Raw genomic sequence first — 27,225 nt, 5'->3', positions numbered from 1 at the left:
TCTCATGTATCACTATACAGGATGTGGGGGACATTTTCTGGTATAGAAGCACTGAAATAATTGCTAATCCGTGTGCTGGAGAGGAGGTGACCCCTCCTCCCTCCATAGAGCATGCGGCGCCGTTTTCTATCTTTTCCCAGTGTATGGCGTGGATCAGTGCCACACGTGGCACCATATTGCCGTTGGGCCGCCATTGCCGTCTATGGGGATGTAGTCTCATGATTTACCATGGTAGTGGCGAGTAGGGCTCTTTTCATATGCCAGAGTGCCAGTAAATGTTAAATCTCCCCCTGTGAGGGTATAATAATCCCAAGCACTAGGACTTCAAAATCATAAGATGATTCCAGGGCAATAAAGATGTCCGCACTCTGCATTACTGCTTGTGCAGCTCCTTACATCTCCTCACACACAGGCACTGAAGAGGAGACTGAGGAACTGTGCTGTGGAGGCTGCCTCTGAGCCATGCTGTAGGTACCTTGAATTTTATATGAATTCTCTATGTAAATTTGGTGAAAAGGTACACTGTTTAGGTACTTATTCAGCCTCGTGCACTTTGTGAGCTGCCAGCAGGAGAATGTGATCCTCAGTTTGTGGCACATCTGACATTGGCATCTTTGCACTAAAGACCGCACCAATATTGATAGGAAAAGATTACCTGGACTGCAAAAATGGCAGCAATTGGACCTTCTCCAGCTTTTGTGGAAAAATGCAAAGGAATGTGGCAGTGAATTAGCCAGAAAAAAAATGCTTTATTGCGTTCCAATTACACAGTCGTGTGCATGAGGCCTGAGAGAAAGCATTTATACAAAAACCAAGAGTTTAAAATCTGCAGCTTGTGAAAGGGTTAACTGGTCAGGTTAAAAAGTGTAACACTTTTTACATCTTGCTAAATAGGACATAGACAAAAAAGCGCTTAAAAGGTCAGCTTGATTTGTGGTCCGCTTGCAAGCACCCCCTGAGCTGATCAGCTGTTTTCTGGCACTGCATAAAAAGAATGCATTGTTGGTGCAGAGGCTGAGCATAGTCTTTTTTTTATTTTTTTTTTATTTTATGGAAAGCCCCTTTAATTCACCGTCATGTGTCTATTCCTTGATGGTAAGCCGAGATCTTGTAATTGATACTAAAGAGAAACAAACTGTATAATAAAAACTTCTACAAGCGTTTAAAGAGAACCCATCAGGCAAAATAACCCCCCTAAACTAAATATATTTTCATAAACTGCCATTAGAGAGCATTGTCCCTCTACATGCCTGTAAACCCAAGCAATGAGGTCGTAAAGCTGTATGCAAATGACCTGTGAAATGTCCAATGAGTCGTTAGCATATTCAAGCTGTCCAGCGTATTCATGAGTGGGTGGCACAGCCACACCCCCCATTGCTTGACTGACAGCCTGTATAATGATGTGAGGTATAATGGTGTGAGGGTGTATAATGATGTGCTTCCTGGTGCTGGCGCCCCCTGCAGCCTGTGTGTGTGTAGGAGAGATACAACAGCTCCAGGTTGCAGCCATGTTCTAGCAGAACATGTCAGGTACTTGTGTAGCTGATGTCTGATGTCACATATGTATGGGAGGATGCAGCATGTCAGCAGATGCAGCACACACACACTAGCAATGCTTTACTATACATTACACACAGACAGGAGCAGGGGGAGGAGAGGGGAGGGGGAACAGGGGTGACATCACTGCCTCTGACCATGTGACAGCCTCATTTACATAATAAAGAATAGATGATTTTATAATGATTAATGTATGAAACAACTAGATAAAGGCTGTGATGGGATCCTTGTGAGCTGCTCCAACAGGTAGAGGTGACAGGACTAGTGACACAGACCTGATGACAGGTGTGCTTTAACGGTGTGTTATAGAACTCTCTGAATGGGTCCTGCCTGCAGGGTTCTGATCTTGTGAGCAACACCCAGGCCAGCTCTGCTTTAGGCTGTGATTGACAGCTCTCTATGTAGAGCTTGGCTCCCCTGGCTGAACGGGGTATGTGTTCTGGGTGGTTTCAGTTTTATCCTACACCAACATCTTCCGTTATCCAAATTCCACTTTTGTCTCTTACGTGCTCAATAGATAAACAGAGTATGGGCCGTCGTCCAGTTGTCCCTTACAGTTTAGCATAGTATGGGTAAGTAGGCAGAGACAAATGTTGTAGTAGCTCAGGGTCTGCACCTCTTTCTCTGACCTTTCACATTGATTAGGTTTTGCCATGTAAAAAGAATAATCTCCATCCCTTGTGCACTGAAAATGATATTTATATGTATTCATAAGTGGTTAATCCCACAGTGGCTGCAGGTGACCTTGCTGCCATGGGTTGGGCCTGTCCTGTGGCGTTTTGCACTGGCCTGTAATGTCATTAGAGGACATCACAGCGACTGCCACGCTTCATGTTCCTTCCCATACAACGACCCAATTAATCATTGTTAATTTAATCCAATGTGTCACAGAGCTGCCTGACAAAGATCAGGCTGAATTTATCCCCAGTACTAAGGGCCAATCTAATCAGCAGCTTGAAAGACGAGATCAATCATTGCCTGAGGCAGGCGCATTAACCACTTAACTGCCATAGGAGGAAAACACTGATGGATGTAGAAATTCTATGGTCTATATTTTGGCAGGTCTGGTGTTCAAATTGTTAATCTCCATGCAATCGGGCAGTGAATGAATGTTTTCTGTATTTTAATGATCAATCACTGTAAACCCAGTCAGGACAATATGATGAAAACATGATCACCAAATGTAATTTTATTTTTTTGCAATACCTACTATATGCAGGTACTATTATTATGAAATTTTCAACATCCTATCTAATCCACATATCCATAATTTATGTGTAATAATGAGAAATTAAGTGGGGAAAAAATGGTGAACGTGTGAAGAGGTGCAAAAAGCAATGGAAAATCATGACACCAGCTGAAATCTATCTAGCCACTTGGTGCCATCATATGGGGCATTTACATTGTGTTTAACCCCTTAATGACTGCCCTATCAGGATTCCACTTCGGTCATTAAGGGTACTTCTTCTAACGCGACGCCTTTCTACGGCAGCGCGTCAGAAGATTTTTGGACTTTGTTTTTTCAAGACCAGCACGAGACCGGCACCAGACTGACCCAATCTCGAAATCCCCTATATATGTTAAAGCATTCCGAAGTTATAACCAATTATCATGAGACATGTCAGATTCAAAAGATTGAGTCTGGTCATTGAGCTGAAAACAAGCGTTGGTGATAAGGGGTTAAAGAGTAACTGGAAAGTGTTTTTTTTTTTTTTCTTTTTTTCAACAAATCAATTGCTCTTGGGATGTAAAACAACTTTGCCTACTATCTTTGTTACCTACATGCAGTAGTTTCTTTGCTATACCCCTAGAATTACCTCAGAGCTGCAATAGCTGCTTTCCCTCCGTGTGCTGATAAGCCCTGGGAGGCTGTACCTTGTTTATCCCCTTAAAGGGGTTGTGTCACCATAGCAAATGGCTGTAATTGGGTCCAATGCATTGTGACAAGTACTTTCACCATTTACACTTATTACAAAATCTGCAGCCTTACTGAGATAACTCCTTTTGTCCTGGTTGCTGGCGCCCTCTAGTGGTAGCTGTGTCCCGTCCTGAGCAACAGCTGATCTGGCCGAGTCTGCACACAAACATTCCACCAGCTGCTCTGCACTACAGATCACTCCACACTGAGAGATCACCTGGCACACTGCAGCCAATAGGAAGTGAGACATGGGGGCAGAGAGCTCAGCCGTCTACACCAGTGAATGAGGTGATTTCCACTGCTCCACAGTTGCTTCCAGCAGCAGATACAATGTAACTGCAGACATACATGGCATCTGCTGCTCAGAGGAATCCCCCCTAACATGGATCATAGCAATGCAGCAGCCCTTTCCTCCCTCCACCATTAGTCAGGTCACACAGGAGGCTGCAGAGATAATACAAGTAATAGGCTGAGCTCTGACCTATCCTGATGCATCTCCTGTACTCTCCACCATTCACTGTCCCTCCATGTTACACTGCTGTCCTGTGAGAAGCTGTCACCTATTTATCTATACATCCATGCATGTCAGCCTGACCGACCATGATGCTGTGAGAATACATAGTACATGTGTACTATGTGCAGTGTCCTGTGTAGTGTGCAGGGGGCGCCAGATTCAGGATTTCTGGCGCTTGTTCTTCATGAATCTGGTGCCCCCTGCACTGCTTTGTCAGACTGCACCAACTTTTTTTTGGTGCACTTTTAACATGGGGCGTATGGCACATTTCTATTGGACTTCTATTGGATCAGTAATGCAGGGACTATTTGAGCACTGCAGGTGGAAGGAGACTCTGAAGGCTGAGTGCTCTGTAGCACTGAGTTGTGCAATAACTGCAGCTGTCAGTGCTGTGCCTGGCCTGGCCCCTCCCACATCTGCTTCTGTGTGGAGCAGAATAGAGGCTGAACAAGCATCATAATAACAAATAGAAAGGAATCTTTAATTCCAGGTGACCTTTTACAAATAGATTTTTGAAATATTTTAACCTCTTTGACAGCTTTTTGCAGTCAATTGTTTCATGGCATAACCCCTTTAACGCTGAAGCCACTTTTCACCTTCCTGACACGGCCCATTTTTTTCAAATCTGCCCTGTGTCACTATAAGTGGTTATAACTTCGGAACGCTTTAACATATCCAAGTGATTTTAAAATAGTTTTCTCGTGACACATTGTACTTCATGTTAGTTGAAAAATTTTGGTGGTATGTTTTGCATTTATTTATGAGAAAATCAGATATTTGGTGAAAATCTGGAAAAAATTTTGATTTTTGAACTTCAAAATGTTCTACTTTTTCCATACATAGTCATAACCGCAAAAAAAACTTAATAACTAACATTCACTAAATGTCTAATTTAGGTGGACATGGTTTTTTATGCATACTCTTATTTTTGTAGGATGTTCTGGGGCTTTGAACGTTAGGTGCGATTTTTCACATTTTCGTAAAAAACGCAAAATCCTCCTATTGAGGGACCTGCTCAGGTTTCAAATCACTTTGAGAGACCTAAATAAAAGTAAACCCCATAAATTACCCCATTATAGAAACTACGCCCCTCAACGTACGTAAAACAACTTTTATGAAGTTTGTTAACCCTTTAATTGTTTTACAGGGGTTAAAACAAAATCGGATGCAATTTTGAAAGTAAAATTTTTTTGGCTAAATTAATGTTTTTCAAAAAATGTACAAATTCTCAGTGGATAAAATACCAAAACGCTCCACAAAATTTGATACCCAATCTCTTCCGTGTATAATAATGCCCCATATGTGGTGGTAACCTGCTGTATGGGCACACGCCAGGGCATCGAGGGGAAAGCTGCGCCATTCAGAGCAGATTATGCATTGTCAATTTTTATTGGCTATACAATCTTTAATTTTTTGGCAATTTGGACATATAAGGGCTTATTTTCTGCGACATGAGATGCACTTTACAAATACTTCATTTTAGTGGGTCATTAGCTTATTGATGAGATTTTATTAACTCTTGAATGTATGGGTGAAAAGAAAATTGTCAATTTTGGTTTACTTTCTTTTCGTATTTTTTGGGGGTCGTACACCGTACACTAAAAATATTATATTATCTTCATTCTATAGGTCACTACGATTACGGTGATACCTCATTTATATAGTTTTTCATTTATTTTTACAATTTTACTGGATAAAAACTAATATAGAGGAAATCTCATTTGTTTTTGCATCGCCATCTTTTCGGAGACGTAATTTTAATATTTTTTCGTTGACAGAGCTAGTTTAGGGCTTATTTTTTACGTGTTGAGTTGTTCTTTTCAGTGGTACGATTTTTTGCGCACATAACTTTTTTGGGTCACTTTTTAGAACATTTTTGTGTAGAGATTTTATGAAAAATGTAAATTTTTGGCGTGTTTTTCGTGTTTTGTTTTTACAGCGTTCACCGAGCGGGGTCCAATAATGTTTCTGAGTTATTGTACGGATTGTTACGGACGCGGCGATACCAAATATGTGGGGTTTTTTGGCGATTTTGTGTTTTTTTTCACTTTATTGCATGTGTTTAGGGGATTCTAACTTTATTTAATTAATTATTTTTATTAAAAAATTATTTTGTCATGTTTTTAACATTTTTATTAACTTTTACAGGTTAGCTTGAACAAGTGATCCACTGATCACTTGTTCAAGCTATTCTTCACATTACACAGTGTAATACAGATGTATTACACTGTGTAATGTAACACACTGAGCATGCTGCGCATGGTCAGTGTGTTACAGCCGGGTCCGATTCTTCTGAAATGCCCCTTGCACGCCGCGGTCAGCGCGACCGCGGCGTGTCAGGGGTTAGCACCTGCAATCGGAGAAATCTCCGATCGCGGGTGTTAGAGGCAGGTGTCGGCTATAATATATAGCTGACACCTGCAGCTTCTGGCGCCGGCTCCGTTCAGGAGCCGGTGCCAGAAGCATGACGTAATAGTACTGCATTTTGCGGGAACGCACCTCCCGCGATGCAGTACTATTACGTCAAATGTCGGGAAGGGGGTTATAGTTTGTTTCTCAGTCGGTTTCATGGGAGGAGTGCTGCTCCCTGCTCACAGAGGAGGTGGTCATGCTGCAGCCCTTCCCCCACCTTGTCATTGCCAGTATCAGATCTGTGGTGATAAGCTATTAACCCTTAGTTCTCACACAGTACAGGCTATGGACTTCACGTAACTGGTTAACTTGGATTTCTACCTCTTGTTACATGTTCCCTGCTCCTCCATGTGATGGAAGCTGCCAGGATGTCACCACATACATTCTGTATATGCACTGTGCAGTTTTTAGTGGATTTACTTGTGGGAATGTAAATGGATTTAATGGCAAATTATTTTGATACAGAACACAAGCCATCATGGGATCTGTGAGCATCCTAGCTGGCCTCAGCCTGAGGGCACAGACTGATGAATATTAGTCTCCACCCACTTCACCTCTGGTGAGAGATTTTTGTCAAACACTTTCAGAACAGAAAATGCCACAACTTTGGAAAGAAAAGGACGAGTGGCACAAAGTAGGAATCGTTCTGTTTGTAAAGATTTATAATTCTTTTACCAAATTATTATAAGCAATTTCCCCCTTTTGAAAACCGTTACACATTAAAAATCCAATGCAAATGCTAGATCCTGCATGTAAACTCTTGGGTACTTGTTGGCAATCACACGAGCGATCAGGCTGAGGCCCGTGTGACTGCCACCTTAGTGCCCCTCTCTTAATGGGTAAAACCAGTGAGCTGTTTCACAACCTTATTGTTGCAAAATGTACTGATGACAGTGTTTGCAGAAACTGGAGGAACCAGTGAGCATTTTTGGAACCATAATCTGGAAGTGGAGTGAAGATCATTTCACCTTACACCTGCAGTTACTAAGTGCTTCTCCAAAGACTCTTTGGATGTCATAATGGACAGCATGGAGTTACTGGAAGGTTGGAACGTTATGATGTGGGGGTAGTTTTCAGCATAAGGCTCTAGCAAACTTCAGATAAAGAAAAGAGGAATCATCAAATTGTTTCGAGACATTCTTGATAAAAATCCTCCCAAACGCACCATGAAGGAAATTGGTAGCGTTGCCTTTTCAAATAAGCTACATAAGGGGTGTTTGTGGCCAAAATCACCCCTGAAAAATGCATGTGAGTGGTTTCTCCTTACATCTACAGGTGAATCGGTCATCATCAACAAACTTTTTAGTACAAAATATTAAATTTCAGTAAGCGTGTTCAGCACTTTTTTTTTTTTCCCTGTGTGACTTCTAATTATTACACATAACAAGTTATGGTCATCTATGGTTTGATTTCTTTATCCGTGTGGATTGGATGGGCTGTTAAAGACCTCTGGTGAGATTTTGCTTCAATAGCACCTTTCAAAACATATTCCGCACATCCTCTTCTTTCTTCCGATGCTCTGTCTGTGTCCCTGCACACAGACGTCGCATACACCGTGACACACTGATGTCAACACGCAGGGAACCGTTCAGAAGAAAGAGGACCTGTGGGGCGCATTGGAAAGGTAAGTATAGTTGTTTTTTTTTTTTTTTTTTTTTTTACCCCTTGTTTTTTGTATATTAATATATGCTGGCTGGCTATATACTGGAGGAAAGTGGGACTGGCTAGCTTTTTACTAGAGGGCTTTGGCTGGATGTCTATACGTATACTGGGGCATGGGTGAGCTAGCTATATTCTGGGTGGAGGCTGTGACCAATGCCTTTTCCACCCTAGGCTCATACTCGAGTAAATAGTTTTTTGTGTTAAAATTGGGTACCTCGGCTTATACTCGAATATATAGGGTACTTAGAAAATTGGTGACAGGTTCATATCGTATTTCACCCTCCCGTCTAGTTGAGCATGTTGCATCTTTAAGATTGCTAGTGTCTTTTTGTCATATTACCGATAATTTTCTGCTGTTCAGTAAGGGCAGTAAACTGAACCTTTCCTCTGTGAAGTACTAACTGCAGCACACTAAGTAACGCTTGCCTTGTTAGTCGCACATCCATGTTCATTGTTGCTCTGTGTTCCCCATAGGTTATGCATTGTGATAGGAAATGAATGACTTAATGATCTGACACAGGCGCTCGCTACTCGATGGAAGTGTCATGGAAACAAAACTCATAGGTAGCAGCCTGTGAAGGCTGCACAATGCTAATTTCTCTAAGATCATCTGCAATAAATCCACTATTAACACACTCACCACCCGATAAGGGATAAATGATATTGATGACCGGATTGCTCATCAATATCAGATGGGTGAGGATCTGGCACTCGCTTTGATCAACTGTTCTCTGCAACACAGAACGGAAGGCATTTGTGTTTCCAAACACAACCCATAGACTCCTCGTGCGATCACCTATTGAAGTAAGATTGCGGTAGCTTCGTGTTTAATGATGTGGATGTGGCCAAAGGGGAGGTAACTATTCTCATCTCAGAACTGTGGTTGTCAGTTACTAGCTCATACTAAATTGTTCATAGTTGTCACAGTAGTTGATCATGGCATAACCTGATGAGGCTGGAGTTGTGAGTCTGTGTTGTTTCAGGCTGTGGGCTGCCATACAAAGAGATCTTCAAGCAGACATTACTCTAAAAACATCATATTTATATATTCTGTTGGAATACTTTAAAACTTGGAAGAAGAAATGCTGAGGAATTTGAATTCTAGAAGCTAGGCCTTGAGACTCCTTTGGGGCGCCATGTGACATCCGAGGACGGTACAAGGCATGGCTGCCTAATGTCTTCTCTGTGAACCGCAGGCTTCTGCTCTGTCCAAGTGTCTGCCCACACTTTCCACCACAGGCTGTCACTGCATGCCGCAGCTCTAATGACAAGCAGCCCAAAAAAAGCCTCAGAACCCACACTGAGGCCAGCCCTGGCAGAGTGTCTGCTTCCTGGCGGATGGTGGTTTACAGGAGCCTGGCACTGGAACTGAGCAATGACCATTCATCCCATTGGCGTTCAGTTCAGGTCTGTAACACCAGTTTTGTTTCTAAAATCCTCCTTTGTACACAGTATAAATATCACAGTGAATCTTCTTAGAAACCAGTAGCTGACATTTTATGGATGTACGGTACATAAGGCTTAGGAGCTCTACTAAAGTGTATTTTAACAGTTCGATAGCACCTTCAAAATCACTTATTTTGCCGCCTGCTGCCACCACTAGAGCAGTGTATAGGCAGCTGTTTTTCAGTGCCATTGGTACCATGCTAATAAACATCATGGCATCAATCAGGACCCCATGTAGGAAATCTTACTGTACACATTGTATACGATGACTGACATCCTGTTATGGAATTATTTCCATGCATAGTTTATATTTGCTCCTCTGAGATAACTGCCCCCTCTGTCACTCATAGCATATGGATAATCTTAAAGTGACCCCAGTTTATATGGTCGCTTCCCTGTGTGGGTCATTTTTCTGTGCTGGCCTCATATTGACCTGTGCCGCTGGCGGCATTAACCGCTGACCTCAGATGCTGCTGCCAATTTGTGAGATAAAGCGGCATGGTGTGTTGGGAGAAGGCATTATATGAGATGCTTAATCCTCATCACTGCCTCAGCCTGTGTACCGAGACGCTGCAGACCCCCCTTCCTCTCCATCGCTCTCTCCATTTATCTCATTACCCCCCTTCCCATCTTCCCTGCATACATCACATCCATTTTACTTCGCCTGTGGCTCACACACATAAGATAATTTAAGGCTTGCAGGCCATCCAAAACACATGATTGAAGTCTTATCACTCCAAATGCAGGTTGTGATACCTTTCAGTGGACCAAGTCAGTTGTTCTAGGGTGCAAGTTGCCCATAATCCACTTTATAGCTTTTAGTGACCCATTTATACTGGTTCTGTTTTTTTTCCCTACTGGGCATTTAAGTATTTATAAATTCTTAACCAAATGATTTATAAATAATTTACAAAATGAAGAGATGTGAGAAAGCACCAGAACTGCTACAGATACATTTTTCATGTACATTGTTGATAAACCATTTAACCTATTCCTGCCCGCACAGCTGAGGGGTTTGATAATCTGTCAGTGTAGTTAATGCTTAGTAAGTGAAATCCAGCAAAAGCACAAAACTAGTCTTTTCCTAGACACTAGAGCGAAAGCTTATGCCATCTCAAGGTAACAAACCCATCAGCTGGAAGAATGCAGAGATCTTGAAAATTGCAATTGATTGAAACGCTGCTGAATATGTTGTGTATTTGCATTGAGAAATTCTTCTCTTGTTCCCTTTTTGGTATTTTGGGGCCCTTCTTCCACTTCCCTTTCTCAGCTTTGTTCTCTTTATTTTCGGAGATCCGCTTTGGCTGCTGGAGAAGTGACAGGGTCATCTCTGCTCTTTGCACATAAGCTGCCTTAGGAAGCCACATGTCTGTGCTAATCGTGTCGCCTGCCAGTTCTGTGTCTATCAGTAGAGGCGCCAGGCGCTTATTGCTGCGCTCACCTCCGATTGCTCTCGGTGCCGGGAGATCCTGTCTCAATGTTTTATTTCTCTCACATATTTATAGGGACACTGTGATGGCTTCACTTCTAAATCTTCTCCAGCCTACCCCTGTTCTCTGATGCCAGTCATCCCTGGGCAGATGAGTACTACAGAAATTTATGTCCCTTGTAGATTACAGTGCAGACTGGCAAAACATAGGGTAAAAACTCCCTGGCTCTGTGTTGATGATCTGAATGTATGATGGGGCTCATCCAGTCACAGCTCCTACAGAGACCCCTCTATCCAATGAAAATGATCTGCTTCTTGGCCTCTGTGGCCTCATCCTGTGAAATCATTATCCAAAGACTGACATCCTTGGAAGAGACCTTGCTGCCCTTTCCCTGTGACATCACTATATATTCAGACTTCACTGCTCTCACACTGACATTATCATTCATTTACTGTCAGACCTTACTGCTCTCTAAGGGCTTTTTCACACTGGTGTTTTGCACGTCCGTGATTCAGTGATTTTCAGGGATGCCTTAGTGAGCTATTGTTTGCTATGGTTGCTTTCTCATTTTCATCATTTTCCACTGATCTGTTGTCCAGGAAAAAAATTATAGAACCTGTCTTTATTTAATTTTTTTTAAATCGGATCTTTTTTTTAAATTAAGGTTTTTCATTAACAAACAAGCAAAGCACACCCGAAACTCCCACCCCACCCCCACCAGCCTTTACACACGGGTTACAGATGTTATACAATCTGAAATAACATATTTCACCACACAGGGTGAGAAGGAGAGGTCATCAATGTGATAATGGTACATGACAGATGACTCAACGTTACAGTTATATATGCATTATACAGTAAACCCACTCCCACCCCCCAATCCAGTTCTGTCCCTCAATAAAGTACCAAACACTAGTCCCGGTTCATCAAGCCAAGGGGCCCATAGCTTCTCCAACTTAACTGCATCTACTGCTGTGTAAATTTCTTGATGGCTTTCCGCTTCGGGTTCGCAATAGATGGACCACAGATATAGGATATATTTCTGATGAGCAATGGCAATCAGTTCTTGAGGCTCTTCCACCACGTTCCCTAGGGGAAGCAACACGGCTGTCGCAAGTCTATATTGTGCACAGGGTGTACTGGACACCCAAATTCCTATGTGAAATAGGGGTACGCCAGGAAGCGGAATGCCCCAAGTGTAGAGGGGAGCAGGCGGATATGCTCCATATGATGTGGACATGTCCGAGGATTCAGGGGTTCTGGGCAACCGTTCTAGACATTATTGATAGTGTATGAGGTAACACTTCCCCGTAACGCTTTAGTTTGTATCCTGGGGTTCATGGATGAGATGCCGAAAGACGGGGCGGGGAAATTAGCGGTTCATAGACTCCTATATATGGCACGCAAAACAATAGCAGCAAGGTGGATACAGCCGATAGCCCGTACCAGGAAAGAATTCCTAAATAAAGTAGAAGGGATGCTGTCTTTATTCGCCTTCTGTGATCCGCATCCTTTAAAATAAAATAAAGCCTATGGGTCCGGGAAACATGTCAGGTCTGTGTTTTGTTTTTTTGTTTTTTTCCGCCACACTGATGATACTAGGGAACTAATATAAGAGTCTTCCTTTATTGGTCCTTTATTATTCCCCATTGACTTCAATATATCTCCTCTCTTGGTTGACTTCCTGTTGCAGCTTCAAGCTTGTACCAAAAAAAGCTTGCTTCATGTGCATGCAGGATATACCGCAGGAAATTTACAACTGCTGAAATGCACTCATGATATCACTTCTGCAGTTATGACTTTGGCCTGGTAAATCTTGCACATTTATATAACCTACAGCAGTGCATATGTTTATTCTGAAGCGGTATTATATGGTGTGTACCGTATTTTCTGGGCCATTAGGCGCACCGGAATATAAGGCGCAACAGTCCGATGCGCCTTATATATGTAATAATTCCATATATAAGGCGCATCGGACTATAAGGCGCAGGGTCGGGGGCGTGGCGGAGGTCCGGGGGGCGGAGCGGAGACCTGACGGGACACGACGCCGAGAAGAGGCGGGGAAGGTGAGGGGGAGGTGGAGAATAGAATACTTACATAGATCCCCGCTACCGGAGACAGCAGATCTCCAGCGGGAACTGCAGACCACGCGGCAGAAGTTGTTCGTGCCGCGTGGTCTGCAGTTCCCGCTGGAGATCTGCTGTCTCCGGTAGCGGGGACCTATGTAAGTAGGGTCCGCTGCCCTCATATAGGGCGCACCGGACTATAAGGCGCACTTTGGATTTCCAAGGAAATCCAAGGCTTTTAAGTGCACCTTATAGTCCGGAAAATAGGGTAAGTACAATAGCATGCTGCTGCTGTTCATTATAATAGTGAATTTGTGTTAAATGATGCTCTGTGATAGAATGGACTTTGTCTATTTTGTTCATTAAGACTCTGCTGTACATATCTATAGTTTAAATGGGTATAATAACTTGTTGTTCCCTTGGTTGCTGGGCTCAGACATGTAGTCTTCAAAGCCAGGCTAGAAAACTTGTAGTGTCTGTGTTTGGGCTGAGTGATATGCGGCTGAGTCTGGCAGCTAATGACAGCTTTCCATTGGCTTGCTTAGGTCGCTTCCTACGCAGGCCCAGTACCTTGGAGCCAGCTGGAATGAACAATCTGGATGTAGAAATGCTTATGGTCAGGACATCATGATCTGCGGTTGACAATGAAGGAGACAGGCGCAGCTTATCTAGGAGATGAGTGCAACCCCATGCCAGGCAGTCCAAAGGGGAGATGTCAGGTCACCTCACTTGTGAGGTGTAGATTATGTGCAAGTAGAGGAACAAAGATAATTTTTAAAAACCTTTTTATTCGATACATTTGATCTGCGATCGATAAATAGATGTGAGACAATGTTACCAAGTACCAAAACACTAACTATTGATTCCATCTCCCCCCCCCCCCCCCCTTATCCACTAGAGGGAGTAGTAAACCAGAATGTGATTGAAGGAAACCTATCATGAAGAATCTACTATCCGAAATAGATCTGATGGTAGATTATTCCTGCCCGTCTCTGCCCTAATTTGTAATTTAATAATCCTGGAACCTAACCTAACTTGTTTAAAAAAAACAAACAAAAAACAAAAACGTTATTTTAGTAATGTGTAAGTTTACTTCTGATAGTAGATTCCTAATGGTATGTTACCTTTTAACCTCTTGGCACTCCCCGCTCTGCATTGTCGCTGTAATCTACAGCTGAAATCCCTGTGTAACACCCTTGGTCAGAGCAAGCAGCATTTACATGGCTGCAGGGATATCCCTCTTGCTCGATCGGGCCCTCCCCAGCGTTTGGGGAGAGGGGTGGTGCTGATCGTTGCTATGGCAACCCCAGTGTCTTAATTAGGACCCCAGGTCAGTCCATGGTAAATGCCTTTTAAGGTCCTGTTACTTACGGGACCTTACAGGCAGTGTGGCAATAACTTTCCCCTTCTGTCCTCCCCTTCAACTTAACTATGCCTCCCTAGTGCCCCTTCAGTTTTCTTTTTATCCAGTTTTTTAACAGTGCAGGCAGTCCCCTACTAAAGAACACCCGACTTGCAGACAGCCCATAGTTGTAAACGGACCTCTGGATGTTGGTAATTTACTGTACTATTGCCTTGGGTTACAATAAACGGCTGTAACAGTTATCAAAGGTGTCTGCAGTTAAGCTTTATTGTTAATCTTGGTTCTTATGACAACACAACATTTTAAAAATCCAATTGTCACAGAAACCAAAAACGCTTAATTGTCTGGTGTCTTGTCTTTGGTATGGAGGTGGTCTGGGTAAATATGTAAGAATCCTTGTGTTTTGTCACACTGTGGTTTTGGCATGGTATTGACTCAAGTGTGTAAAATTGTGCAGTTCAAGGTTTCTTTATTTTTGTAGTCGAACCATGGCAAAACCACAACATAATAGCAGTGTGAAAACCCAATCTAAGTGGCTTCGTCATCTTACCTGTTCAGCATTTTATAGAAGGGTTTGTCGTTTTTGCTGAACCTCATGAAAAGTCATGATTTTGGTTGTACATTAATGGACACCGCTTTAGTGCAATTTCCTTTTACACGATTCTCACATGAGTAATTGCCGCACTCAGAGATCGCACTAACGCCTCACCGTGCGTCATAGACGGATGATGAGGCGCCATTACCCCCCAAAATAATTGCCATGTGTAAAGGTACGCTTGGTAATTTATTCCTTGTAGTGCACAGGCTGAGTGGTCCGGCGCACGCTGCAAAAGACAGCACAAGAGAGAGACCCGGAGCGAGATCGCAGGCCCGGGGGAGACATGCGCGCTGCAGGGCTTCCTGCCCGTTCTGCAGACTTGTGCAGCAGCCGCCAGTGTTTGTGATCCCGGCAGTTGTGAGTTTATATGGTGTGTGTGCTGGTTGTTGGTGGCATCAGCCACTAGGGGGAGAGGGGCAGGCACCAGCGACAGGGTCAGTCAGTCTGTTTGTTGAACTTTCTGAGGAGACGAAGAAAAAGCTTGTGTACCCCTTGATTACTGCATTATGTAATAATTATACTGCCACAATTTGCTATTTCAGCACAGAAGATCCTGACTGAGATGTGTTTTTTTTTTTTTTTGGTCTAAATAGTGTCTATTAACATTTATATACGGCTATGAGAAATATATATATTTTATCCGATATTTTCATACTCCCCAAAAATGGTAAGAGGAGTATTATTACCCTTCTGGAAAAATGTTAGTGCGACCTCTGGCCCCACTCTTGTTCTGAGATGGAAATGGAATAGAATGGATTCTACTGGGTAAATTTACTGCATATACTGGAGTGTAAGCCTAGATACCTAATTTTAACACTGTAAAAACCTATTGACTCGAGTATGAGCCTAGGGTGAGAAATGCATTGGTCACAGCCTCCGCCCAGTATATAGCTAGCCACCCCGCCCATGCCCCCAATATATAGCAATCCAGCCCATGCCCTCCAGTATATAGCTAGCCTGCCCACAGTATACAGCCAGCCACTATATGGCCTGACAGTCTGAGTATATACGTTACCTTTTGAAGTTTATTGGAATACTCAGCGGCCACTTTATTAGGTACACCATGCTAGTAACAGGTTGGACCCCCTTTTGCTTTCAGAACTGCCTCAATTCTTCGTGGCATAGATTCAACAAGGTGCTGGAAGCATTCCTCAGAGATTTTGGTCCATATTGACATGATGGCATCACAGTTGCCGCAGATTTGTCGGCTGCACATCCATGATGCGAATCTCCCGTTCCACCACATCCCAAAGATGCTCTATTGGATTGAGATCTGGTGACTGTGGAGGCCATTTGAGTACAGTGAACTCATTGTCATGTTCAAGAAACCAGTCTGTGATGATTCTAGCTTTATGACATGGCGCATTATCCTGCTGAAAGTAGCCATCAGATGTTGGGTACATTGTGGTCATAAAGGGATGGACATGGTCAGCAACAATACTCAGGTAGACTGTGGCGTTGCAACAATGCTCAATTGGTACCAAGGGGACCAAAGAGTGCCAAGAAAATATTCCCCACACCATGACACCACCAGCCTGAACCGTTGATACAAGGCAGCATGGATCCATGCTTTCATGTTGTTGACGCCAAATTCTGACCCTACCATCCGAATGTTGCAGCAGAAATCGAGACTCATCAGACCAGGCAACGTTTTTCCAATCTTCTACTGTCCAATTTCGATGAGCTTGTGCAAATTGTAGCCTCAGTTTCCTGTTCTTAGCTGAAAGGAGTGGCACCCGGTGTGGTCTTCTGCTGCTGTAGCCCATCTGCCTCAAAGTTCGACGTACTGTGCGTTCAGAGATGCTCTTCTGCCCACCTTGTTTGTAACGGGTGGCGATTTGAGTCACTGTTGCCTTTCTATCAGCTCGAACCAGTCTGCCCATTCTCCTCTGACCTCTGGCATCAACAAGGCATTTCCGCCCACAGAACTGCTGCTCACTGGATGTTTTTTCTTTTTCGGACCATTCTCTGTAAACCCTAGAGATGGTTGTGCGTGAAAATCCCAGAAGATCAGCAGTTTCTGAAATACTCAGACCAGCCCTTCTGGCACCAACAACCATGCCACATTTAAAGGCACTCAAATCACCTTTCTTTCGCATACTGATGCTCGGTTTGAACTGCAGGAGATTATCTTGACCATGTCTACATGCCTAAATGCACTGAGTTGCCGCCATGTGATTGGCTGATTAGAAATTAAATGTTAACGAGCAGTTGGACAGGTGTACCTAATAAAGTGGCCGGTGATTGTATATCACTGCTGGTATGGTGTATTAGTCTATTTTCACATTGCCAACATCTCAACATCTGTAAGATCTATAATAACCCTTAACCCCTTAATAACCCTGGCCGGGCTGGGGAGGGCTATTTAAACACAATAAACATGTACTTACCACCTCCGTTGCTGCCGATGTGCCGCGGCCGGTCTTCTCTGTGCGCCGGTTTCATTACAAGTGCGCACAGGGAGCTTCTGGCCGGCCGGAAGCCCCCATGCGCACCATCTCCCAGCGCTTACATCGCTGAGAGATAGGGACGGATGGGAGGAGCCGTCCACATTGCGGACCGGAATCTCCCTGTGCGCGGCTTCCGTGCCCCTGTAAACAAACAGGGGCATGGATCGAAGGGACTGCGGCGCGGGACATCAGTGGCGCCGGACGAGGTAAGTACATTTTTATTATGTTTAACTAGCCCTCCCCAGCCCGGCCATAAGAAATTTTTTAAACCCGGATAACCCCTTTAAGCTGTATTGGGTGAAGCCAATGGAAGGGATGTTAACCTAAAAATGTATCACTGTAGTCTGTGCTGAATGTGAAGCTGGAGGTCCACTTCCAAAGCTTCCTGATCCAAATCCCTAAAGTAAATATGCCAGCCATGAGCTGCAAATTTAGTGTGGTTGTCAGACTAAATTATTTTTTAATGAAAGCAGGATGGGTCATATATTAGATGAGTTTACTTTACTCCCCAGCTGTTGATGCTGGATATGAAAAGTGGGGAGATGTAATTTTTTTTTCTTAATGTCTGTACTAGATAACTCCTGAATAAATAAAATGATTGAAAATGAATGACCCCTGACCCTCTTTTAAAAAATGTTTCTCCTTGGGCCATAAATGAGGCGACTATCCACCAGTCAGTGTCATTATTTTGTGTGATATTACCGCCCTCAGTGTCCCCCCCTAATACATAATACCCCCTAAAATAAGGTGCAATCCCCCTCCCCCTTACATTGGAGCTATTGCCGGAATCTGAGTTGACATGCATCAAAGAGCGGCTATGTCTTCCCTGCAAGTGTTAAGCGTCTCTTTCAGCAAATCTCTGAGGCTTTTCTTTGCTTTGACTCGAACTTGTACGCGAGCGGATTTAATCTCTTTGACGTTAGTGCTCAGACGAGGAGGGGAGTGCGTGCGTTAGCAAGAGGGGCTGGGGGTGGGTATAGCTGTTAACGCAGCACGTCTTCTCTTTCCCCATTGTACGCCGCACCCTGGAGGTAAACGCTTTCTCAGAGCTGCTCGTCCTAACGAGCGGCTCCTGAACCTGCCTGCGCAGCGTTTAATTGGCGAGGAGTGAAAGACATAAAACCCAGCTCAGCCTCCCCAGTGCGAGGAGGGGGGATACGAGGCGTCTGGAACAATACAGAGAGCGGGGGGGACATCTCCTTTCCATTTCCACCGTAAACACTTTGCAGCGGTTTGTTATATCTCAGCCTCCGTGTCATTATATTTTTCAGTGTGTACCTTCCGACCCGCTGGAAGGGAAATGACATTAAAGAAAACACAATCCGCTCCGCGACTTTAACCCCTTCAGGGCCCACTGGATTAATCCATGTATAGGGACTGGTAGTTATTATTATTATTATTAACCTCTTGCATGCAGCTAAAAAGAACATTTATGGGTATACTTTCAGCCTCTGATTCTTAGAAGGTGAAAGAAATAAAATATCGCATTATGTGGTGTTCAGATGATGACTAACATCTTTCATTGTGATATGTCCAGTCTACATGTTATATGAAAACATTCCCAGGACTTGGTGTGTAATTTGGGTTCTGTTATTAGTTCATTTGATTTCTGCATGCCATGATGTGTACTGATCCACTGTATTTAAAGGGAACCTGTCTCTTCCGATCAGCTAAATAAACCCCAGACAGTACCTTAGAGCATACTGTAGTCATTGCTTATAATCCTGTTACTCTGCGTTGCTGTTGTGTGATAAACAACTTTTATTCTTCATGTCCATGTACATTTATCCAGTCAAGGAGTGTGGGACAACTTTTTGATCCCCTCAAGCTCTGCGCTCCTCCTCGCGGCTGCTCCTGCTTGTACCAACAAATAAAAGCACTTCCCAGAGCTCTACATCACTACACGCCGTTTTAAACGTCCCCACATCGGCGTCTCGGCCTGGCCTGCAGGTTCACTGTGCACACACATCTGGCACATGCGCGGTGCACCTGTAGGGCTGCCAACGCACGCCGATGCCAGACTAACAGGCGGACTGGGAAGTTTAAAACAAAGTGTGGTGACGTAGAGCTGGGGGGAGTGTTTTGATTTGTGGGTTCAAGCAATGGCAGCATGAGACAAGAAGACTAAGGGTGATGCCACACATGGCGTTTTGAAAGTTTTTGGGCCTTTTGTAAGTAGTCCGTTAAAAAACACATGCGTTAAACGCATCCGTTTTTAAAAAACTCATGCGGTTTTTGAAAATGCATCCGTTTTTGTCTGTTTTTATTGCGCAAATTCTGAAAACCTGTCAAAAACGGGTGTGTTTTTAAAAATGCGTTTTTTAATGGATTGCTTCAAAACGGACCAAAACCTGTTTCAAAACGCCATGTGTGGCATCACCCTAAAAGTTATTTTACACTACAGCAACACAGAGCAACAGGATTAAAAACTTTGCAATGACTCTACAGTGTGCTCCATGGTACTGTTTTAGCTGATCGGATGTGACCGGTTCCCTTTTAAAGTGTCTATCAGTAAATGAGTTTCTGATTTATGTGGCTTCATTTTCTAAAAGTTTTTTTTAAACTAGATGCTGTCACTAACAAGACAAAATTAAGCACCTTTTTATGATGATTCAAGGCTACTTACAAATTAGGACTTCATGTTTTCATGTGTGATTCTGTCAATAAGCTGTTGTATTTAAAGCGAACCTTTTATAATGGTAAACACAGCCTGGTATACAATGGATAGAGCAGAGAAGATGGATATATAAGGGGGAGTTTATCACTGCTTCCATGCCAGTTTCCTGGGATAGAAACAGTGTAACAATTGCAAAAATTTGCCCCTTGCCTGTGAAACCTCATCAATCCAACCTTAGGATGAATTGTAGTTTTTAATAGCACTATTTGGGCTATCAATAGACCTAATGAACTTTATCAGTTCTTAAAATTTTTAAAAATTAAGCAAATTTGACATCTGTTTTTCAGTTTTTTTCTGAAGGGTTGTTAGTAGATATCTCTTTGCATCTGCACTTTCCATGAGCCATAATTTTAGAAATTATCATTGTAACTGCGCAAGGAATGGCCGCCGTAAAACCTGAGACGGCAGTTGAGGGGTTAATACAGGAGCCAGGCAATAGACTTATAGGAAAGGCTATGCTATTGGTCGTTATGTGTGTGTGTCTAGTGCACATAGTTGGGTAATGAGAAACCTGTACGGGCAGCAGCACACGTGGTGTTTTGAACCCGGTTTTGGGCCGTTTTTAAGCAGTCCGTTAAACGCATCTGTTTTAATTAATTGGTAAAACCGTTCAAAAACAGATACGTTTTTCAAAAAAAAATTAGTTTTTTAACGACGGCCCAAAAACGGGTCCAAAACGGCTGGCCTAAGGGGTCGGGAACACATGCGTTTTTTTATGTCTTGTATTAAAACGATGCAAGCGGCACATGTGCCGAGGCCTGCCCCCTTATGCCAGTGTCACGTTTGTAAAAGCAGCACTAGCGGTACGTGTGAACGCACTCTGAGACAGAGTTCCCAAACTGTAACCCAAAACGCAATTATCGTTTGACTTTAAATTTTTTATGTTCTTAATATATAACTTGAGTAAATGTTTCTGCTATAATAGTACTAAACAAACTTACTATTCGAAAATATTTCAAACAATTCTAATATACTAGGCCAAATAATCCCGCCATAGAATGTCCACCAGATTATTTCTTACTTCAAACGCAAATAAAATTATAAAAGTGTGGATTTTGTTGTGTGGGGCAGAAAGGGAGAAATAATGGGTTTCATCAAAATGAAAAGTCGGTGAGGTAATGGAGAAACAACAAATCGGTACCAGACATTCACTTCCTTTATTCCTTCCCTAGCTTGTGTCCGGAGAGATCTCCTGTTCACAAGCACACAAAAAAATTGCAACAAAATGGCTAAAAAGGAAAATTGAGTTGTAATCTGAAAGGCCAGACCTCAACCCAGTTGAAATGCTATGACCGGACCTTCACACGTTCATTTTGAAGCCAATGGGTGTGGGTCATGATGGGTGAGACCATATCATTGAGAGGTGATAGTCCTTCCCCTTTTTTTCACTCCATTCCTGGTTTTGACATTGAAAACTGCATCCCTGCCTGCAGCCTAGGCATGCTTTGGATATTATATGGCCATGATGGTCATGATTTTTGACCACTTGGTGTGGTGGTGACATAGGGGGATAAAAGGTCACAAATCCTGGCCTGCTGTACAAGTCATGATAAAGGCCTCTTTTCTCTGAGTATATATTGTTGTGTGTGCACCACGTCAGTGATGTGTTCTGTCCTCCATATGGACAGAACATGGAGGTAAATAACTTGGGATCACTTCCTTTTTCTGTACAAGGATCTGCTGTGATGTAAGGGTTAATCTCTGGAGTGCGCCCCCTGCTCCCTGGCACGATTCCACTGTTTGCCTGGTTTTTGGAAGCCTGACCTGTTCTCTTGCCAAATGACATCCAGTCTGTACTGGGAGCGGAGCCAGAATCAAACAATACAGCTTTAACACCACCGCGTTTACAGCAGCTTCCCCATTGGCTCTTAAGCTCTTTCATTAAGCAAATAAATTATCTGCCCCCCCTTCTTTAAACCATAACCCGCCCCTACTGGCGGACACTTTTTTTTTTTTTTTCTGTTGGTGATTATTGGAAGCACTGAAATTCCCTGAAAACTAATGCCTAAAATAACTTTGGGGAATTGCAAATGGATCTGTGCCCACCACACATGTCACTCTGTTCCCCATCGTGACCCCAAATATGTTTTATAGGGAAATTTAATGGTTGTATGTCTGAATGCGTGTATGTCAGGATAAAGAGGAGTGTTACAACATGGTGGGCCTACCTCCTTCCCCCTTTCAATGCAGGAGATAAAGTGAAAGAAACGAGCATGTAATTGTGCCTAGGGCTTATCTCCTCCAACTGCACATTATAATCAACCATTTCCATAGCAAAACACATTCAGAGCATCTACGGTCCCTGACAACAATGGAAAGGTGAGCCGCTGCTTTGTAATTGTGCAATAGCCCCTTTCTCTCTGAATGGAGGTAGGAGAACCCCCTCCCCCCCCCCCCCCCCCACACACACGTACGTCATTTTATAAGATCTGTGTACCACAATCGACTTGAACTGTACGAGACCTATAAGCCCTCCTGTGTCCAGTGCATTGGATAATGTCAGGAATGAGGATAATGGTGGCATTATCTGGATAATCATAGATTAGGCCGGGGGATCAGCAGGCTGATGCTGGGGAGTAGGGTCTGGGAGGTGACAAGTAGAAGCTTAAAGGGAACCCCTTAAAATAATCCCCTGAAAAGATTATTTAAAAAAAAAATAAAATTCTACTTTTACATTACATTGATTTGTGGGAAAGCTGGGTAACAATTAATGTGGCCTCCATTATAATTTTCTATACCGGTTACCTGACTTTTTTACAGCACCCTATGCTACTAGTTCCTAGTGATCTCTCTTCCGCTGCATAAATATAGTAGCATTCAAGTGAAGGAGATTTTTTTTTTTTTTTCCCCCAAAGTAATGCAGATGGTATGGTAATTCAAGGTAACATTTAAAAATGCAAGCTTTTCTGCATTGTGTTTTAAAAACTCATCACAAACACCACATGTGACCGGACCCTGGCGTTAACTAATGCGTTTTAAATAGCAAAACAGCTGAAGAATTTTGTCTAAAAGAAAAACAAACAAAAAAAAAACAGTTAACATTTGCGTTTACAAAATGCACAATGTGTTAACGTGATTGAAACGAGTGCACGATTGCAATGCTACCGACACGTGTGACAGCGGTCTTACTGCTTGATTCCCAATAAATAGGAAAATGATTTTCAATTCCGACTTTGCTAAGGGTTTGTTACGGATTTGTATATTTTTACACATGAAACACAAATTTCCTTAATTATCCCTGCTCTCAGTATATTGCCCTGCATATGTCGCCTGCTTCTCCTCTTTCACACTGCTCTTCTTGCTGCCCACTTCATATACAAAGATTTTTTTTTTTATGCTGTTTCCCTGGTGACAGTCTTCCCTGTAAATGGTCCGATATGGCACTGAGATAACAATTTGATACAATTTGCTGCAGCTCTTAAGGATGAACCTACTTATGGTGACCCTGTGACCTTGCTAGCTCTCTGGAGGTGGTTGCAAGCAGCGTCTTTAGTCTTAATTTGAAGAGCCCATGGGCGTCGGGTAACGAGTTAATGCCACAGCCATTCATCCCAGCTCTAATTTGTTGTGATTCTTCCAGGACGTGTTCTGGGCACGAAATGTCCCTTCCACGGGGGCAGAAAGACGCACTCTTATCAAGAGGGACAGATCCTACTTAATTGAGCTGATTCTCCCTGTATATAAACAGATGGCTTCTTTAAATCAATTATTCCTCATTTGTGTAAGTGGGAATGATTTCCTGACAGATACAGTACCACGGGAGGAGGGGCGGGGCACCCTCTGCCAGGCTTAGGGATGATGGGCATCAAGATATGTTGGCGCTACACAGGCCAAGTCACTTTTGAATGAGGGTTATGGTTTTAAATACTGTACTTGATGTCAACTATTACCGTATATACTCGAGTATAAGCCGAGTTTTTCAACGCAAAAAATGTGCTGAAAAACCCTAACTCTGCTTATACTCAAAGGTTTGTTCACATGTGGCTTTCTGCATCTAAAAGGCATGTAATTTGGAAGTCTAGAAGTATTATCATCACTGATGCATTACATGATGGCAGAAAGAACCCAGCTGCCATTTCTTTGTGATGAGATGTGGTGGTAAATTGTTAAACTGCTGAGAAATTACGTGGTGATCCATGGGTAGAGGATGTAAAGCATCATACACAGAAAAGTGTTGCAGCCAACATACACAACCTCCTCCTTCTAAGGCTGACACTGGAGATGAGCAGTGTCCTGGTGGATCATATGATAAGATATTCTACATAGCTGAGCCCTCATACACAACAAGTAAATCTCTGGGGAACAAAGGTCACCAGCTGCTCGCTCCCCTCCCAATATTAACTTCGCTCAGTCACATAGACATCATTAAACCCCTGTCATTTGACAATCTGCTCCTACAAGTGACTCCCGGCAGCTCCCTGTAATGTGTAAAATGGGTCACATTTCACAGGGACATCAACAGAGAGCGGCTGCTGGTACAGAGAGCATGGGAGGGACATTACCTCATTGCACCACTGAAGGCTGTTTCTGCCCACTATACGGGGACTCTGGAGCAGGGCCGGCTCCAAGTTTCACTAGACCCTTTGGCGACAGTGTCAGTGGGGCCCTTGGCAGTAAACTCGCGTAGCGGCATGGATTGATTATATGCAGACCCCCTCACCCCCCACCCATAGATTAGTTATATACAGCCCGGACTGCCTCGTGAATTATATACAGCCCCCTTTTCCACAATGTATTAAATGCAACCCCCACTTCCCTCATAACATAATTATGTGTCCTGGGCCGCCCTCCGACACCCCCCCCCCCCCCCATACACTAATTTGATCAGTAAAAAAGGAAAAATAAATTCACCTCAGTATTTCGCACAGGTTCCACTCTGCTGTCTTCATTCAGGTCCTCTTGCCGGCAGCCGGACAGTGCAGAGACGCAAGCCCTCATCCTGCAGTGCACGGCGTGCCGCTTTGTCGCCAGTACCCACGCACCACCAGGCTGCTGGGGACTAAGATGTGGCCGTGAGTGGTCCCGTCCAGCAGCTCTGGGCCTCAGCACTTGTCCAGGTATGCTGGGTGCTGGTGCCGGCGGTGGTTCGGAGGCTGTCATATCGACAAATAAACAGCAAGGCTGTACAAAAAAATATTGTTACTGATGTTACTAATAATGCTACTTATATTCTTGTACATAGTATCTGAATAGCTATATTTTTATGGAAATAAAATGGTATTATTGTATTCTGTACATTTGGGGCAGTGTTGGAGTAGTTATATTGTTGCACATTGAAAAAGTATACTGATATTTTTATATATTCTTATGCATACAATATATGGACAATGGTGACCTGAAAGAATTGAAACTAAATAAAAACAATCCATCTAAAATGTATTGTCTTCATTTAAATAATTCTTGCATGCAGTTGTTTAAAGCTCCTGCTTATGTTATTGCCGGAGGAACTCCGACATCATTCACATTTAAAAAAAAAAAAAAAAAAAAAAATCTCTAAAATCCTTTGTGCCAAATTTATCAAGGATTTTTTAATACTCCGCTATTCTAGTTCAAAATGTATGTAAAATATATAGATCAGGAGGCGTGATGTGTTGGCATCACACCCCCTTTAGACCAGGTCATAGTCTACTGTGCACTTTGATAAATCGCCCCATTGAGTCAGCAGAGAATTGGTGACTTTTTTTGCGTTCTATGCCTCGACTCTTGGCATCCATTCTCTTACTTTATTTACTTAGTTGCTTCCTTTTTCAATAATGGAATTATGGAATATCTAGAATGGTAGAAGTTTTAAAAAAACTGGCTTGTTTCAATGGTGACATCCTATTACATGGCAACACTGATATTCATTGAGCTTTTTAGAATAAGCAATTCTTTCACAAATTCCTGTGAAAGAGGTAGATGCCATGGCTACACAACTGTTGCAATTTTGGAAAATATTCAGTTCTTGTCCATGGTGATTTTTGTTGGCCATCACAATAGGTTCTGTTACTGTCAAGACAGTTGTTAATAACTGTGTGAACAGAACCGCATAATTATAGGTAAAGGGGATGGGGGGGGGGGGGGGTGAAGGGACTGATGTGTTGTATGTCTAATAGATATAATGAATCATCATCGTAAACTCTAAATGATCATGGGATTGATAGCAGGGCCAAAAAATCAGGGGAGATAAAAATCAAGAGTCCAGATCACATCTCGATTAGGTCTTCAGTTATTTCCTTCAGTTACTTTGAGCCAAAACGAGTGGTTGAACACCCAGAACAAGAGCAAGTCTTTCCATTATAGCTCATCTCTGTGTAGTCACACACAGAACAGGTGTTGTCCTTTACAGTAACTGAAGACCTAATCGAGATGTGAAATGGCTTTAAACTCCTTTCACACACACTTATAATACAGCCGGGTCAGAACCTGGTTGTAGCCGGTTGGAGAAGGGAAGGGCGCAGCTCTCCTTACCCCTCCCCTATCCATAGGAAGCTGTGCACCTGCACCACAGTGCAGCAAAAGATAGAGCATGCTATCTTTTTTCCGGCTATGGTATGGTGACTCACTGTACCATTCCTGTACAGCCGCCTTATATTTATAGGGGATAAAAACGCTTGTATTTTCTGCACTCATTAAATTTCACTTTGATAATATCATTTCTACTTTTGTTTCCCTCAGTGCAGTACAGTCTCCCACATCTCAGAACTTAGAAACACAACATCCAAGGTAACCGAACTTGAGCAGAACCTTAAAACAGGGAAAGACCCCTCAACCTCCCTGCCCAGCAAGGAATCCAGATTGGATGTGGAGCACGCTGAATCGAGCACTGCAAGTAGGTGGCGCTGTTTGCACGATGATTTATATCCAGATGTATGAACAACTGTAACGTGATAAGTTGTGATATATCATGTAAGACACTGTACCCTGTGGGGGATTCCTAAATTTCCTTGACGTGTCACAGTAGGATGCTGTTATGCTGCACTGGTTCCATATCTATTCCATGTTCAGAAGATCAGATCACTGTTCAGTTTCTTTCCCACCACAAGACTACATTTGTTCAGGTTAACCCCTTGAATGCAAAATATTTCACTGTAAGTCATATACAGAGTCAATGCTTCCTGCAGCAACAAAAGGTTTTTAGTTAAAGCATTTT

The 27,225-nt window shown here is 43.0% G+C and overlaps 1 protein-coding gene across 4 annotated transcripts in view; it reads left to right on the top strand.

Annotated features, from left to right (window-relative positions):
- GSE1 (Gse1 coiled-coil protein) overlaps positions 1–27,225 on the top strand; it is a 247,628-nt gene that overhangs the window by 44,073 nt on the left and 176,330 nt on the right. For all 4 annotated transcript variants that reach the window (XM_072117061.1, XM_072117063.1, XM_072117064.1 and 1 more), the window contains exon 2: positions 26,751–26,904. In XM_072117061.1, the coding sequence (XP_071973162.1) occupies positions 26,751–26,904 (154 nt within the window). The remainder of the gene's footprint in view (positions 1–26,750; positions 26,905–27,225) is intronic.

This window comes from Engystomops pustulosus, chromosome 7, assembly GCF_040894005.1.
Source record: "Engystomops pustulosus chromosome 7, aEngPut4.maternal, whole genome shotgun sequence".
NCBI lineage: Eukaryota > Metazoa > Chordata > Amphibia > Anura > Leptodactylidae > Engystomops > Engystomops pustulosus.
This window is presented reverse-complemented; position numbering and strand designations above follow the sequence as displayed.